The sequence below is a fragment of the Haliotis rubra genome, unplaced genomic scaffold, assembly GCF_003918875.1.
Source record: "Haliotis rubra isolate DU_JTF1 unplaced genomic scaffold, ASM391887v1 Scf800, whole genome shotgun sequence".
Classification (NCBI taxonomy): Eukaryota; Metazoa; Mollusca; class Gastropoda; order Lepetellida; family Haliotidae; genus Haliotis; species Haliotis rubra.
In genome coordinates this window covers 300,850-317,809 of record NW_025767525.1, presented here as the reverse complement: position 1 = coordinate 317,809, position 16,960 = coordinate 300,850, and the positions used below count along the sequence as shown (strand labels likewise).

General features: G+C 42.0%; 1 protein-coding gene across 1 annotated transcript in view; it reads right to left on the bottom strand.

Annotated features, from left to right (window-relative positions):
* The window catches only part of LOC124261619 (mucin-19-like), a 46,502-nt gene that overhangs the window by 23,414 nt on the left and 6,128 nt on the right, over window positions 1-16,960 (bottom strand). The window contains exons 2-8 of the mRNA XM_046695956.1: window positions 15,872-16,033; window positions 13,362-13,508; window positions 3,739-3,841; window positions 2,943-3,087; window positions 2,378-2,458; window positions 761-874; window positions 190-387 (exon numbers count right to left, since the gene is read on the bottom strand). Of these exons, the coding sequence (XP_046551912.1) occupies window positions 190-387; window positions 761-874; window positions 2,378-2,458; window positions 2,943-3,087; window positions 3,739-3,841; window positions 13,362-13,508; window positions 15,872-15,957 (874 nt within the window). The 5' untranslated portion in view covers window positions 15,958-16,033. The remainder of the gene's footprint in view (window positions 1-189; window positions 388-760; window positions 875-2,377; window positions 2,459-2,942; window positions 3,088-3,738; window positions 3,842-13,361; window positions 13,509-15,871; window positions 16,034-16,960) is intronic.

Below are 16,960 nucleotides of genomic sequence, written 5' to 3'. Positions count from 1 at the left end.
CGACAATGTTCAAGTTGTAGGACGACTGTTTGTGCCCATGTACATAATCTTGACCAGACAATCCAGTGATTGATATTATGAACAACGAGTCTGACCATCGTGTCCACTAAATCATATAATACCGTACATGGAATGTCAAATAGAGGGTCATAGGGTTAGCTTAGGCTTGGGGTTGTTAACATTTTGTACCTGAGTTGGTGAAGGCGGCGGTGGCGGTGGGGGCTGCAGCCTGTGCCGTCACTGTGGTGTCGCTGGCGAGTTTGTCCACCTTGTTCAGACTCAATGCTACCAATATTTGAGATGACGTCGCCGGATGCGTGACGTCACATGCAGCATTACTGCCGTCGGTGACACTTGCAAGGAAGGTAGTTTCTGCAGCCGCTCCCACTGAAACCAGAACATACAAACATCCGTAATATTTGTTTAGTAATTTGAGAATAGTAATTTCTTAGCTTGAATTTGTAATCATTTGTAAGCTTGTTTTTTCAGAATATTTGTTAAATGAATAACATTTCAAGGTTGGTTTCGCGGAATGGTTTTAGGGACTGATGCCCGGTTAACCTGAGCATCCACAGATAACATATACATGAGTGAGTTTAGTTTTACGCCGCACTCAGCAATATTCCAGCTATATGGCGGCAGTTTGTAAATAATCGAGCCTGGACCAGACAATCCAGTGATCGAGAGCATGAGCATCTTTCATGATAGAACAGTGATTCTTTGCGTGTTCCGAGTTGTATATCATGGTGGTGTACAGTACCTTTAACGTGGCAATAGGTGTGGTTGACAACGAAGCCAGATCCCACGAATGCTAGAGACTGGGTCGATCCGGATATAGTGAACTGGGTAGGGGTCACAGAGGTCACGGTAGCACCTGTTGCGATCAAAACAAAATATCAGAGTTAGTAGGTGGGAGATAAATGTTGGTTAATCAGCATTCCATTCTTAAGTTCAGGTTGACGTGAGTGGGTTTAGTTTTACGCCGCACTCAGCAATATCACACTATATGACGGTAGTCTGTAAATAATCGAGTCTAGACAAAAAAATGCAGTGATCAACATAATGAGCATCGATCAACGCAATTGGGAACCGATGACATGTGTCAACCAAGTCAGCGAGCCTGACCACCCGATCCCGTTAGTCGTCTCTTACGGCAAGCATGGGTTGCTGAAGACCAATTCTAACCCGGATCTTCACGGGTCCAATCGAAACAAATTTATTAGAGTTAGTGGGTGTGAGATAAATGTTGGTTAGTCAACATGACATTACATTCCGGTTAAGGTGGGATGAACTTACAGAAACATAGTATAGACTAGTCTGTCTCAGCTGCTGACCCATATGTATACCTTATGCCCAGCCCTTTCCGTAATGCAAAGTCTTGAATGACGTGCAGATTGTCCTCAGGTTCAGGATCTCAGCTTTTACACATGGTTATTTGTTTCTATCAAACTTATACAGTTTCAGGCAGAATACAACTTTATTATATACCCATGTAAACTTAGGCTAGTAGTACAGGGGCGCATTGACTAACAACTAGTCTCTGAAATGAACATATTTTACTGAAAAAAGTTCATAGTAAAAAAAATATATATATAATGAAAAGGAGCCCTGAGACTTTCGTCATTTCAAGCTGAGGAAATCTAGACTTGCCACATTTTCTAGACTTGTGTGGGCTTTCTTGGATATATTTGCTTCAGGGTCTGTACGACAGACTAAGGGGCGCAATACGGATGACGTCATCAGATTCCGTATTGAACCTCTGCCAGGTCTACATTGCTACGCTATGTTTTGTTGCATTAAGTAACAGATTAATGCAAGATAAGAGGGTATATAATAAATCTAGAACGTCATACTAGTGCATTTGGATCTTTTGTATTGAGCTCGAAGATATCATGGGAGCAGAGAAACAACCCGTTCTTCTTTATATTTATATCACCCCATGGGCCCAATCCACAAAACGTTCGTTGCTCTATGGCATTCGTATGCCTGTGATAAAGAACAGAGCTACAATAGATCGTAACGTTACGAACGCTTCGTGGATGAGGACCAAAGGGAAGGTTCTGAAGCCGGTCTCTCAGATGACGTCCAGATGGAATTAGCTCCGACCAAAACGAATGCTGCAGTTTAAATGTATTGTGGACCGAGTTCCAGGACTAAAAACTGTTCAACGACATCCTGCGTAAATCGATGCTACAGACGTGAATCAATGAATTGCCATTTTCAATTGTTTACAAATCGCCGCCATATTGATGGAATGCAGTGCGACGTTAAATTAGCAAACAAACAAACATGTTCATAATGTAATCGGAATTATTATACAATCGACTCCGATTTTAGGCGAGATATGGAAAGAGGTTTGTCGCTTTTATTTACTTACTTGAAGCATACACTGTCACAGTGGCCGTGCTGTTGGCTAAGGCTTGTCCCGAACCTAGGCGACACGATATCGTGTACGTAGCTGAAACAGAAAAATGAGAAATTGATATACTCACAGTAATAAATAAAGGAACATGCACACAAAGGAAAGCAGAGTGTTTCGGGGCATGACCCATAGTATATGAACGTGTATCTAAATCTATGTCTCATATATCTATGGAATGCCTCTCAATGAAGTATGTTTTACTATCTGCGTTTTGTTGTTTCACCCATATAGATGTCAATATAGGCTGGATGTCTGACATAATTATTGGAAAATATCTACTCAAATAATGGCAATCTTATACATCCTTTAATGAAATAAGTCTTGCGATTCGTTTTCTCCTGACAGGACCGATTTAATTCGAATAAGTTTGTATTAGGTTAGGTTGGTCCAAGAGAATGGGTCGTGTTGACTGTCAGAGAATGATTCCATGGAATGACATCGGGGAAAATAGCTAAGAACTTGAGGTGTTTCATAAAGTCCATGAATCCTGTGCGTGTTTGGTTAGTGCTTGTAAACCTACCTGCAGCTAGAGCGGGAAGAGATATGGTGACTTCTTGGGCAGTCTTTTGGGTGATGGTCAAACTGGTTGCAGCGTTTGTAGCCTGGTTGATGGCCACACACACTAACGCTGCCCCATTTAACCCCGCGCCGCCCACCTTGACAGTCTGTCAAAAAAAATTAAAATGAAAAGGCTATTTATAAGGCGCCTGTTTCCACACACTTGTGCATGCTCAAAGCGCTAACACATTTATTACCCCGGATAACCCAGGCTGCCTGTGAGGCGCTAGAAGGTTATAGTCACATGATTTATTCCACCGGGTACCCATTTTCTGCTGGGTGAACAGAGGCAATTTTGAACAAACTCACTTGCCTAAGGTGAGACCATATGTATCACATGTGCTTCGTTGTGGGACAGGACTGAAGTCCCAGACACTCTCAGGGGTCAAGCTCACGAACACGGTCACCCATCCAAGGACTCTCCGCGCCCAGTGTTGCTTAACTTCAACTAATTTGTGGCCAGAGCTCTATGCACAGGACAACACACCAGACAACATGTATCACGCGTGAAATATATAATATTATGGTAAAAAGCAACGTGTGACTCCATCAGTTATATTCACGTGTGACTGAGTGGTTGACAACGTTCTTACCAATGTCCCAGCCAACGCGTGAGGTGAAAATGAATGGAATTTACGGATTTACCCGTGATGGGAATCAGACCACGACCATTGGCATGAAGAGCAGATGTTTTAACCATTGGACTACCCCTCCGATCCTTAACACCAGTTATGCAGTGCTAAAGTTGTGAATCTTACCCTTGCGGTTTGTGCTGGGACGTAGTCGAGGCTAACCGACGTCACAGCGAGACAGGAAGTGCCGTCCCCATTGCACAACCCGCATGCGTCGAGAACCTTTCCTCTGAAATGGTAGAAACATTGTCGAATGAAAGATCGAAACAATTTAAACAGTTTAAATTTGCAAATTGTGTTCATGCACTGCTTAAAACTGCTGAGCGACAGATTGGTATTGTCTCGTCCAATTTTATCTGCCTAAATAGTTGTATTAGGACTAGTATTTTATCATAGCTTGTTCGTATGAGTGCTGCTATGTATGAGTAGGTATTTAACGTAAGGGATGAAGATCGACTTCCAGCGTCTACTCGGCTTCCGACTTCATCACGAAAATATCATATACTGTGTAGAAGTCAAAGAAGGAGAAATTATACATTTTAGGAGTCAAAGATTCGTTTCACGGCGGCACACAGAGAGAGAGAGAGAGAGAGAGAGAGAGAGAGAGAGAGAGATGCAGACAGACAGAGAGAGAGAGACACAGACAGAGAGACACAGAGAGACAGACCTTCTCTTTCACACACTCTCTCTGTCTCTCATTCTCTCTCTCTTTCTCTGCTATGGGTGCAGGCAAACTGCCTTATAGGCAAATGTATACAACAACTATATGATTACACAGACCATAGATATATCATGAAACGATGTCATCTGCATGCAAATAGGGTGCTGAGGGTTTATAAGAAGCAAACATTCATATTCCTAAATGTGACGTTACTAACTAGTCCTGGAGAATTCTTAAAGCATGTGCTAAGTTTGTTGCTTAAAGCTGCTCTCTGCAATATGTCTTTAATACAGCAGGCAGCCAAAAAATTTGTGATTGACATCATGAGCACCGATCTGCACAAATGGGATACAATGTCATGCATCATCCATGTGCGTGAAGTATGACCATCAAGTCCTGTTAGTTGCCTCTTACAACAAGGGTCGGTGAAGACCGGATCTTCCAAAGATGTTTATTTTAAAACAAGATTTACAGTCCGAGTAAATGTGGAATACCAACCAGCACTCACCAGGATTTGCTCAGGTACACGATGCTTCACGTGAGTTCTTGGCCACCCCCCACCCCCCGACAGTATGTTGAGAAATCTCTTAGGCAACACAAGTCAGGCGTGAGACAACCAATATGCAACGTCAAGCCTTTTCCAAGAAATTGCACTCAGTTGAAACATGTTTTAGCGACTCAACAACCATTGTTTGGAATGGGGACGATCAATTGGATTATGTGGTTACAATTACACCGCCCCTTTGCTTTAGAAAACGACCAAGCGCAGCGTGTTAAATTTCTAAACATCGATTTGCATGATTTGGTCCAGACATGTGATATGGCAGCAGCATTAAAGGTACAAGGCGAGTGTTGCTGGTGTTTGCTTGTCAAGTATTAGTCACATAACATCACAGTTATATTGAGTGTTTGTTGTTAAATGCCGCAATGATGATGATGATGATTATGATAATGATGATGATGATGATGATGATGATGATTTTGGAGTTTTGAGTGCCCTTTCTGACCAGAGACGATATATGGTCTCTGATGTGACACCATCTGACATAACACAGTTATATTGAGTGTTTGTTGTTAAATGCCGAAATGATGATGATGATGATGATGATGATGATGATGATGATTTTGGAGTTTTGCGTGCCCTTTCTGACCAGAGACGATATATGGTCTCTGATGTGACACACCCATCTGACAATAGTGTATCGCCGAACATCACGTGACCAGAGACGATATATGGTCTCTGATGTGACACACCCATCTGACAATAGTGTATCGCCGAACATCACGTGACCAGAGACGATATATGGTCTCTGATGTGACACACCCATCTGACATAGCATCGCCGAACATCGTGACCAGACGATAATATGGCTCTGATCGCCGAACATCACGTGACCAGAGACGATATATGGTCTCTGATGTGACACACCCATCTGACAATAGTGTATCGCCGAACATCACGTGACCAGAGACGATATATGGTCTCTGATGTGACACACCCATCTGACAATAGCGTATCGCCGAACAGCACGTGACCAGAGACGATATATATGGTCTCTGATGTGACACCCATCTGACAATAGCGTATCGCCGAACATCACGTGACCAGAGACGATATATATGGTCTCTAATGTGACACCCATCTGACAATAGCGTATCGCCGAACATCACGTGACCAGAGACGATATATGGTCTCTGATGTGACACACCCAGTTGACAATAGCGTGTTGCCGAACATCACTTGACCAGAGACGATATATGGTCTCTGATGTGACACACCCAGTTGACAATAGCGTATCGCCGTCTAGCACACTCGACGAGCGATGTGTTTCTTTAAAATATTGATTCCACTTTAAGTCGGCGTTATGTTGTTTTTTTAAGACAGTGATTCCTCGATAGATAGCGCGACAATGAACAATGCTGGGAGGCTACACTGTGAACTAAATCAAGGTTGACAATTGTTCGTGAGGAATACGTCTCAAGCGGATTAGAACATATAATATACATGTGTTGACAGGTTCTCATCACCGCGGCGACTTTCAAATTGAATTCAATTGATGTAAAACTTCATGGGGATCAGGACAACAAAAAACAACTTCCCTATGGACAACAGAAATGACGGAAGGACGACTTTTGTCATTTCCAAGGGAATATATATATGGATGCGATGACTGATAAACAAATTATTATATTTGTCAAAATTGAGTAGATCATTTAAAAGATAAAGTGACACCGCAGATGTATTTAAGAGCGTGTGAGCTGAAATGTGGCATATTGACTAGTTCATTAAATTATTCATGATTTTGACTAAATTTGGAAACACTGTGAAGCAGGATCTATTGACAGTATATAGTAACCTTTAGCTAAAGTCGATAAAGATATGCATGATTTGTAATGTGTCTCGATGGAAGAACTCAAACAAAACACTTTTGTACCTGTTTGATTAAAGGTAAGCACTCGAACTGCGCCACGCTACCTGAACAGATCCAATTCTTCTTATCGTAATAGCATGTCTCTGCAAATGCTTGATTGCATATGGACCTTAATTTTTCAAAGAAATCAGCCATGTCTAACTTACAGATATCTCTCGAGGATGAATTAGTTTACAATCAATATAGTTCTTGAAAAAGAAAAGTACGTGCTGCAACACGATTGTCTGAGTCAAGGTGATTTGTGATTATTTGTTCAACGCATCCCTAAGAAACATTCCTACTGTGTGATATCGGGCTGTAAGTCTGGAGATAAGAATCCCAGGATTGACTTAATGAACCTCAACCTACACAATGACGCATGATACAAAGACCTGTATCTCGCTTGTCAAAGCCCCACCGCTCAATTCCGACAAGCTCATCGCCTCCAGTAACAAACAAAGACCACATTCTTCGTGGGGGTAAACATGTTTATACTAGACATTTAAAAGTCACATGTCAACCATTATTAATAACACGGATACAATGTATGTGTACTGACTTACTGCATACAATCTATGAAAATGATATTCAGGTAAAGGGGGTGTTTGGTGTTGATAGCTCTTCAGATAACGTTGAAGTATGAAGGATCTGTTCTGACTTGGAGTAAGTGAGTGAGTGAGTTTAGTCTTACGCCGCACTCAGCAATATTCCAATCATATGGCAAAGGTATATAAATAATCGAATCTGGACCAGACAATCCAGTGATCAACAACATGAGCATTGATCTACGTAATTGATATACGATGACATGTGTCAACCAAGTCAGCTAGCCTGACCACTCGATCCCGCTAGTCGCCGCATGGGTTACTGAAGATCAATTCTAAGCCGGATCTTCACGGGAGATCTGACCTGGAATCACCCAAGGGAGTAGACAACGTTATACACACTGTTTTGTGTATATTAGCTGAGTGTATTGTCATATAATTGTCAGCTCATTTAGAACCGGCCTTAAAGTAAATAAAGAATAGTTGATGCATTTCCATATGAATACATTATCGCATTTAGAAAGTGGTGAAATAGCCCGATGGCTGAGTGGGTTAGATCGCTGACTTTGCGTGCTGGCGACCAGGTGCAAAGGTACTTAAAGAATTGGTTCGAATCCCGAATGGGACGCAACCTAAATAAGTACCAGAATCTGTACTTTACTGAGAAAGTGTAGTCTGAAATATAACGTATGTTACCTTTTCTAAGTTATGTGACCCGTGAAGGTCCGGGTTAGAATGAGCCTTCAGCAACCCATGCTTGTCGTAAGAGACGACTAACGGGATCGGGTGGTCAGGCTTGGTTGACACATGTCATCGGTTCCCACATGGCATCGGTTCCCAATTGCGCAGATCGATGCTCGTCCAGACTCGATTATTTACAGACCGCCACCATATAGCTGGAATATTGCTGAGTGCGGCGTAAAAGTAAACTCACTCACTCTATAAGTTATGTAACCGTGTATTCCTGAACATATTAGAAAGCAACGGCATATTGCTTTCACACCTACGCTGCACCTACGCTGATACTCTTATTTAATTACATGCACCAAAAGTATCTTTAAACACACGTGAAACCAGTGACATATTGCGTTCACCTGCGTCACACGTAGCTTGTAGCTATCGATCTACGTTCTGGTCGATGCGCCTATACAACGACACCCCGGGAATCCGGACATCTGTGGTCAGCGAATCTCGCCGTCACAACTAAATACAGAGAAATCCATACAAATCGTAGGGTAATCTTGCAATGTCAGCTTCGTGACAACTTCACTGGAACGATTAAAGTTACTGAGCCAAGTTAATAATTCATCCAGTTCATGTAAATCGATTGGTAACGTGTTGCTGAACCTACGCCGTATGCAAACTGATCCTGACTTGATGTGGGGGACTAGGAAAGGACGGTGGAGTGGGGAGAGGGTGGGGTTTGGGGTGCCCGCGTGTTTGGAATCGAAACAATAGCCCACTTCAGCTAATTTGTCGTTGACAATATAACACGGATATATAAATTAAAACATCATATCATAGATACGTCATACATATATGTGTTTCTGCAGGCCTCATAAATACCTCATACGTGTGTTCCTGCATACATCATAGATACGTCATACGTGTGTTCCTGCATATATCATAGATACCTCAAACGTGTGTTCCTGCAAATATCATAAATACGCCATACATGTGTTCCTGCATACATCATAAATACCTCATACGTGTGTTCCTGCATACATCATAAATACGTCATACAAGTGTTCCTGCATACATCATAGATACGTCATACATGGGTTCCTGCATACATCATAGATACGTCATACATGGGTTCCTGCATACATCATAGATACGTCATACATGTGTTCCTGCATACATCATAGATACGTCATACATGGTGTTCCTGCATACATCATAGATACGTCATACATGGGTTCCTGCATACATCATAGATACGCCATACAAGTGTTCCTGCATACATCATAGATACGTCATACATGGGTTCCTGCATACATCATAGATACGTCATACATGTGTTCCTGCATACATCATAGATACGTCATACATGGGTTCCTGCATACATCATAGATACGCCATACAAGTGTTCCTGCATACATCATAGATACGTCATACATGTGTTCCTGCATACATCATAGATACATCAGTGTTCCTGCATACATCCTAGATACGTCATACATGGGTTCCTGTATACATCATAGATACGTCATACAAGTGTTCCTGCATACATCATAGATGCATACATCATAGATACATGTGTTCCTGTATACATCATAGATACGTCATACATGTGTTCCTGCATACATCATAGATACGTCATACATGTGTTCCTGCATACATCATAGATACGTCATACATGTGTTCCTGCATACATCATAGATACGTCATACATGTGTTCCTGCATACATCATAGATACGTCATACATGTGTTCCTGCATACATCATAGATACGTCATACATGTGTTCCTGCATACATCATAGATACGTCATACATGTGTTCCTGCATACATCATAGATACGTCATACATGTGTTCCTGCATATATCATAGATACGCCATACGCCATACATGTGTTCCTGCATACATCATAGATACGTCATACATGTGTTCCTGTATATGTCATAGATACGTCATACATGTGTTCCTGCATACATCATAGATACGCCATACATGTGTTCCTGCATACATCATAGATACGCCATACATGTGTTCCTGTATATGTCATAGATACGTCATACATGTGTTCCTGCATATATCATAGATAGTCATACATGTTTTCCTGGATACATCATAGATACGTCATACAAGTGTTCCTGCATACATCATAGATACGTCATACAAGTGTTCCTGTATATATCATAGATAGTCAAACATGTGTTCCTGTAAATATCATAGATACGCCATACATGTGTTCCTGCATACATCATAGATACGCCATACATGTGTTCCTGCATACATCATAGATACGTCATACATGTGTTCCTGCATAAATCATACATACGTCATACATGTGTTCCTGTATATGTCATAGATACGTCAAATATGTGTTCCTGCATATACCATAGATACGCCATACATGTTTTCCTGCATACATCATAGATACGTCATACATGTGTTCCTGCATAAGTCATACATACGTCATACATGTGTTCCTGTATATGTCATAGATACGTCATACATGTGTTCCTGTATATGTCATAGATACGTCAAACATGTGTTCCCGTATCTATCATAAATACGTCATACATGTGTCCCTGTATCTATCATAGATACGTCAAACACGTGTTCCTGTATATATATATGTGTTTGCAAATTTCCAAATACGTGGTGCAGCTTGTACGTCAGAGCATAGTGCTGTATATGCCAACTAGTCATTACGACCAGTCTGTAAATAGAAAATACATAATGTCCGCGTTATGCAGACTTTGGTATAACGAGTATTTCATTAGGAATTCTAGATATATCAGCAGAGTCGTTTATGCACAGACTTCGGTAAAAGAAGACGGCCCACAGCATAATGAAGACTTGGTGCATAAATTCGCAATAATGGACGTGATGAAACCAGACCTCGATAATGAAAATCAAGATGTAGATTGAACTAATTCATCTGTAGAGGTATTGCTTCTACATCTGCGGCAAAAAAAATCCAGGAAATAAACAGAACATCTAAGTAAACAGAACTGCGGCTGCCCATAGCAACCAACAGGCACCACACTACATGCGATGTGGCAATTCATGTTTGAAGATAACCCAAATACCTGTCCCAGATACACAAACAGGGATGGCTCCACGGTTACATACCGGACAACGAGAAGAAAAACAATGAATCATTAATCAATCGACATTCTTGTAATCAACTAGCAGGAAATCAATCACTTACCTGGGACAGTGTATTGCAATGCTTGTATATTTCATGTTTGTAACGAGGGCTTGCGTGTGGGGTACTAGATTTCGTGATAGCGGTCTTGTATGTATTTTGGGACCTCCGTAACGTTACTGAGGTAAATCGAGGTTTGTGAAATAAGATGTTCTTTTTGGAAAAACAAAATTAAAAAAAATATTCATCGATTTTACTTGTGGTCTACGTTCAACATGATACCAAAATAGACCGACATTTTTAAAGACTGATATAACCGATTATTTGCTAAAACACTTGTTGTTTATACATTTTTTAATATATAGAATCCCACAGAACCCGATCTCTGTCAAATCTCAACTCTGTCACTTGACGAAATGAATATCGTCAAAATCCCATCCCCACTCCCCCAATATGGAAAGCGCTGTTCTTAAATTAAGAACAGTTGCTGTATTTAAATTCACGTGGAAGGTTCTAAATCTTTTGTACACAATACTGTTCACTTCAGATGTATTGGCTGATATCCATATATTTTTACTGGGATAAATGAGTCCGGTGTTACGCCGCTTTTAGCACTATTCCAGCAATAAAACGACGGGGGACACCAGAAATAGGGGACACACGTTGTACCCATGTGAGGAAACGAACCCGGGCCTTCGGCGTGACGAGCGAACGTTTTAACCACTAGGCTACCCACAGACTTTCTATATGAACTGTAATTTATTTCAATTTTACGTGCGAATATATACAATACCTTTAACTTGGGTCATGTGATAACAGAACAAAACAAGACCACAGTCTATAATGTACACATTTCGTCTATGTAGAAGCTAGGTTTCGACACCGATTTCAGCAATGTTTCATGTTATTCCAGAATGTCACCTGAGAGAGGAAGAATCAAAGTGCCATGTCTCTGGTTGATCTCTTGAGGAAATGGTACGAGCACTGGTATGGTGCCGATAACTGAAGAATCTTAACTAGAGATCACTCCTGTCACCAGCAGCAGAGCCTGATACAACAAGGGGACATAACTCTACACGAAATGTCACTTAAGACGACCAGGCCACCAGTTACCTAAACTGTTTCTGGTCTTCAAGTCTGACACTGAGAGGTTTTACTTGAACAATGTTTGAGAAAGTATGGACTCCTAGAAGGGACATTGTCGCGTTGTCGCAGTTTGGTAAATTTTGCCACTGTTTGCTTGTTTTCGTGAGGGTGACAACGCGACAATGCGACAATGCGACAACGCGACAAAGTACCTTCTAGATTCCATAAGAAAGTGTAACAGGGCTAAACAAATCAGGTGATAACAAACAGGACCTGGTATGGTCATGGAGTAACGGAGTAACGGAGTACCTGACAACCACAACGAGTTAGTTCCTGCTGTTTTAAGCAGTGTTGCGTTAATCGATGATATCACGCACGGCGGGGTGTCTTCAGATGCAATCTGCACCAAACACACTTCTGTCGACATGACTCATTGAGCAATTAACAATATTACGCTCAACTAGCTTGGCAACTTTAACATTCTGCGCACACATTAAATTAAATATGGCGGACAGATGCAAGTCACTGGTGTTGACGTTAGAACATTTATCAGTCCTTCATCCTTCATCAGCTGAAGAAGGAGCAAGAGCAAACAGCTTATGTTCATTTGTATGTCAATTCTGAATAAGCAGAATCCAGCGTATTAGTCCTCAAAAGCGCTGCAAGATCTCCAGTGCCCCGTTCTTCAAAGCGATCGTAGCGCTACGACAGTCGTAAGTCTATGTTAAAGTATGGGAGTTACGATCACCTTAGCGCTACGATCGCTTTGAGGAACGGGGCCCTCGTCTCCAGCCTGAGGCGTGTCACAATCCTAAGAGAGCGGACTCGAACCCCAGTTCGACCTGATTATGCTCCCCACGTTTAGGAGCACACTCATCGTGTTCGTGGACTTCAACAAATTTCTACAACTTTCTCTCCGTCAATTTAACACGGTGTCTATATTTCAATGATACATTGTTCAGAGTGGTTCAAAATAAAATTCACTCACTCACTCCAAACTTTTGCTGACCTCCAATTCTATATTTACTTGACTGCGTTGTATTGTTTGGTATTGCATTGAAGTGTGTCATGGTGCTTCATGATGTCGGTCTTCGTGCTTTTTAACTGACATTATAACGAAATTCCACATTTCGATACATTGTTAAGGTTTGGGATGAATGATTTGCGTTAAATACAAAGAAGCTTCAGAAGTGGAATTAGACCTTAATCTGGATTAACAGTACTCACCCATTCGGAACACCGCTACAGTCAGAGCAGGTGGAGTTGTCGCCGTTACAGACGCCGCAAGCGTCCATCCCTCCGTTGCCGCATTGCCTGTCCGACCGCCGACACATATCAGACAGGTGTTGTTTGACGCCATCTGCGACAGTGTACCTGGTAAAGGGTGAGAAGGTAGATGTGTTACAGCAGGTGAGAAGGTAGAAGTGTTACACCAGGTGAGAAGGTATCAGTGTTGCAATAGGTGAGAAGGTAGAAATGTTACACCAGGTGAGAAGGTAGAAGTGTTACACCAGGTGAGAAGAAAGCAGTGTTACAGCAGGTGAGAAGGTAGAAGTGTTACAGCAAGTGAGAAGGTAGCAGTGTTACAATAGGTGAGAAGGTAGAAATGTTACACCAGGTGAGAAGGTAGAAGTGTTACACCAGGTGAGAAGATAGCAGTGTTACAGCAGGTGAGAAGGTAGAAGTGTTACAGCAAGTGAGAAGGTAGCAGTGTTACAATAGGTGAGAAGGTAGAAATGTTACACCAGGTGAGAAGGTAGAAGTGTTACACCATGTGATAAGGCAAAACTGTTACACCATGTGAGAAGGTAGAAGTGTTACACCAGGTGATAAGGCAAAACTGTTACACCATGTGAGAAGGTAGAAGTGTTACACCATGTGATAAGGCAAAACTGTTACACTAGGTAAGAAGGCAGAACTGTTACACCATGTGAGAAGGTAGACGTGTTACAGCAGGTGAGAAGGTAGCAGCGTTACAGCAGGTGAGAAGGTAGAAGTGTTACGCCAGATGGGTAGATAGAAGTGTCACACCAGGTGAGAAGGTAGCAGTGTTACACACAAAATAGGTGAGAAGGTAGAAGTGTTACACCATGTGAGAAGGTAGACGTGTTACAGCAGGTGAGAAGGTAGCAGTGTTACAGCAGGTGAGAAGGTAGCAGCGTTACACCATGTGATAAGGCAGAACTGTTACACCATGTGATAAGGCAGAACTGTTACACCGGGTAAGAAGGCAGAACTGTTACACCGGGTAAGAAGGCAGAAGTGTTACACCAGGTGATTAGGTAGAAGTGTTACACCAGGTGAGAAGGCTGAAATGTCATAGCAGGTGAGAAGGTAGTAGTGTTACACCAGGTGAGAAGGTAGAAGTTCTTGCACCAGGTGAGAAGGGAGCAATTATTTTGGCCAACAGTTGACAAGAACAGAACAGTCCGCGAAAAGCCGATGCAGTTTTATTCCTATAAGTTTAATAAGGAGCGGTAGGGGAGGCTAGTGGTTAGAGCGTTCGCTCGTCGTGCAGGAGCCTGGGTTCTATTCCCAAGATGTGTGCAATGCAATGGAGGTGTTTCACCATTCCTCTTGTCGGAATTGTGCTGAAAGCCGTTCGAATCCACACTCTCAACTAAACGGCATATTTCAGTATCTGACTAAAACACACACTATCACACACAATTGGTTGTACTCTCGCTTAATGGCGACACCCAATGTCTGCACCCTGCACCTCAAGGGATTAAGTCTGGAATATTCAATACGAAGGTCGATTTTCGATTGATGTACATCGCAATGTAGATGATTAAAAAATTGATTGTCCTTATTGAATTGAGGTTCCCATGACAGAATGTTATAGTTTATCGATTAACATGCAACAACGTGTCCTCTGCGTGTCGCAATCGGTAGCCAGAAGGAGTTCAGTGCTCGAGGTGTGCATGGTACACTGACGTGATTGTTCTACACAAACACGTGACGAGGTTCAGCTTATGTTAATGTGTCCACTGTTAAGTTAGTATATATTTATAAATCTATCAATATCGGTATCATGGAGGTCAAGGTATATACATGTACCACGGACACAAGTCAACATATTAAACATACAATTATTACTTCACTGAGAGCCTTCGTTGTGCTGTCAGGTACATATCACCTCGGTAAAATTTCAAGAAGTAATTCTAGGGACAATCTCAGGATAGTGGACAGGTATTTTATGTTGAAGCTTGTATTTGTGTTTCGAGAGAGAGATTTGTATGTATGTAGTACTGATATATATATGTGTGTCCTGTACAGCAGGTGAGAAGGTAGAAGTGTTGCAGCAGGTGAAAAGGTAGAAGTGTTACAGCAGGTGAGAAGGTAGAAATGTTACAGCAGGTGAGAAGGTAGCAGTGTTACAGCAGGTGAGATGGTAGCAATGTTACACCAGGTGAGATAATAGCAGTGTTACAACAGGTGAGAAGGTAGAAATGTTACACAAGTGAGAAGGTAGAAGTGTTACAGCAGGTGAGAAGGTAGAAGTGTTACGCCAGGTGATATGGTAGAAGTGTTACACAGGTGAGAAGATAGAAGTGTTACACAGGGGAGAAGGTAGAAGTATCACACCAGTGAGATGGTAGAAGTGTTACAGCAGGTGAGATGGTAGAAGTGTTACACCAGGTGAGATGGTAGAAGTGTTACAGCATGTGATAAGGCTGAGGCCGAGATTTGAATGTATGTAGTACTGGCATATATGATATGTGTGTCTGGCTTACCTGGTGTGTAGCAGTCGTTGTTGCAGTCTTTGTACTGGCTGCCTGTGACGCCGGCTGCCGACGACGCTGCTACACAGAAACCACATGTGTCGTTCACACTGGTGCCGTTGCAGTTATTGTTGCAGTCTCGGAAATCTGCAGCAGTTCGGCCCGTTGACCCACCTACAACAAAAGTAAGGTATTACAGTGAGTGAGTGAGTGAGTGAGTGCTATTCCCACGGAGCGTTTCTTCATCAGTGAAGGTAACACGTCGCTGTGAACAGAAGACAATGACACCAATGCCACCATATACATGTCGAGGCAGGTTTGCTTCGGTTGTTGTTTAACGCCGCACTCAGCAATATTCCAGCTATATGGGGGAGGTCTGTACATAATCCAGTCTGGACCAGACAATCCAGGGATCAACAGCATGAGCATCGATCTACGCAATTGGGATACGATGATGTCAATCAAGTCAGCGAGCCTGACAACCGATCCCGTTAGTCGCCTCTTACGACAAGCATGGGTTGCTGAAGACCAATTCTAACCCGGATCTTCACGGGTCTATAGGAAATAAAAACTGAAGAAGCCGATAACGCTTATACCACATTTTACCACTTCGATAAAAGATAAACGTTGTCGCAAGATCATCCTGCCTGTAAAAGGGACATAAATCTGCAAAACCAAAGGCAATTGGTACAAGGAGCTATGATCATATACTCATGCCAATAATGGTTGACACCCCCTTCCCACGCCAACCCAACACCCTCTCTCCAATAAAAAAAATTGAAGGGGGTGACAACCATTATTGGCATGAGTATATATTCATTATTTTTATTAGGGCATCACTTAACTCCTCTTTTAATGGGCTATACCACATACATACACGTTGCATGCTCAAAACGGTTACATTATCATCTTGGTCAATGAATCAATGTGGATTCGATTTCAGTTCTCTGCTCCTTGAGAAGTATACAACCCAAGTTGCCTTTGAGTCACAAGAAGGTTAACAGCTATATTACCACCTCATTCTGCCGGGTACCCATAAAATCCTTCTTGTATTTAATAGATGGACCCATAAGCTTTCTGAGATTTGTATTTGTTTTCAGA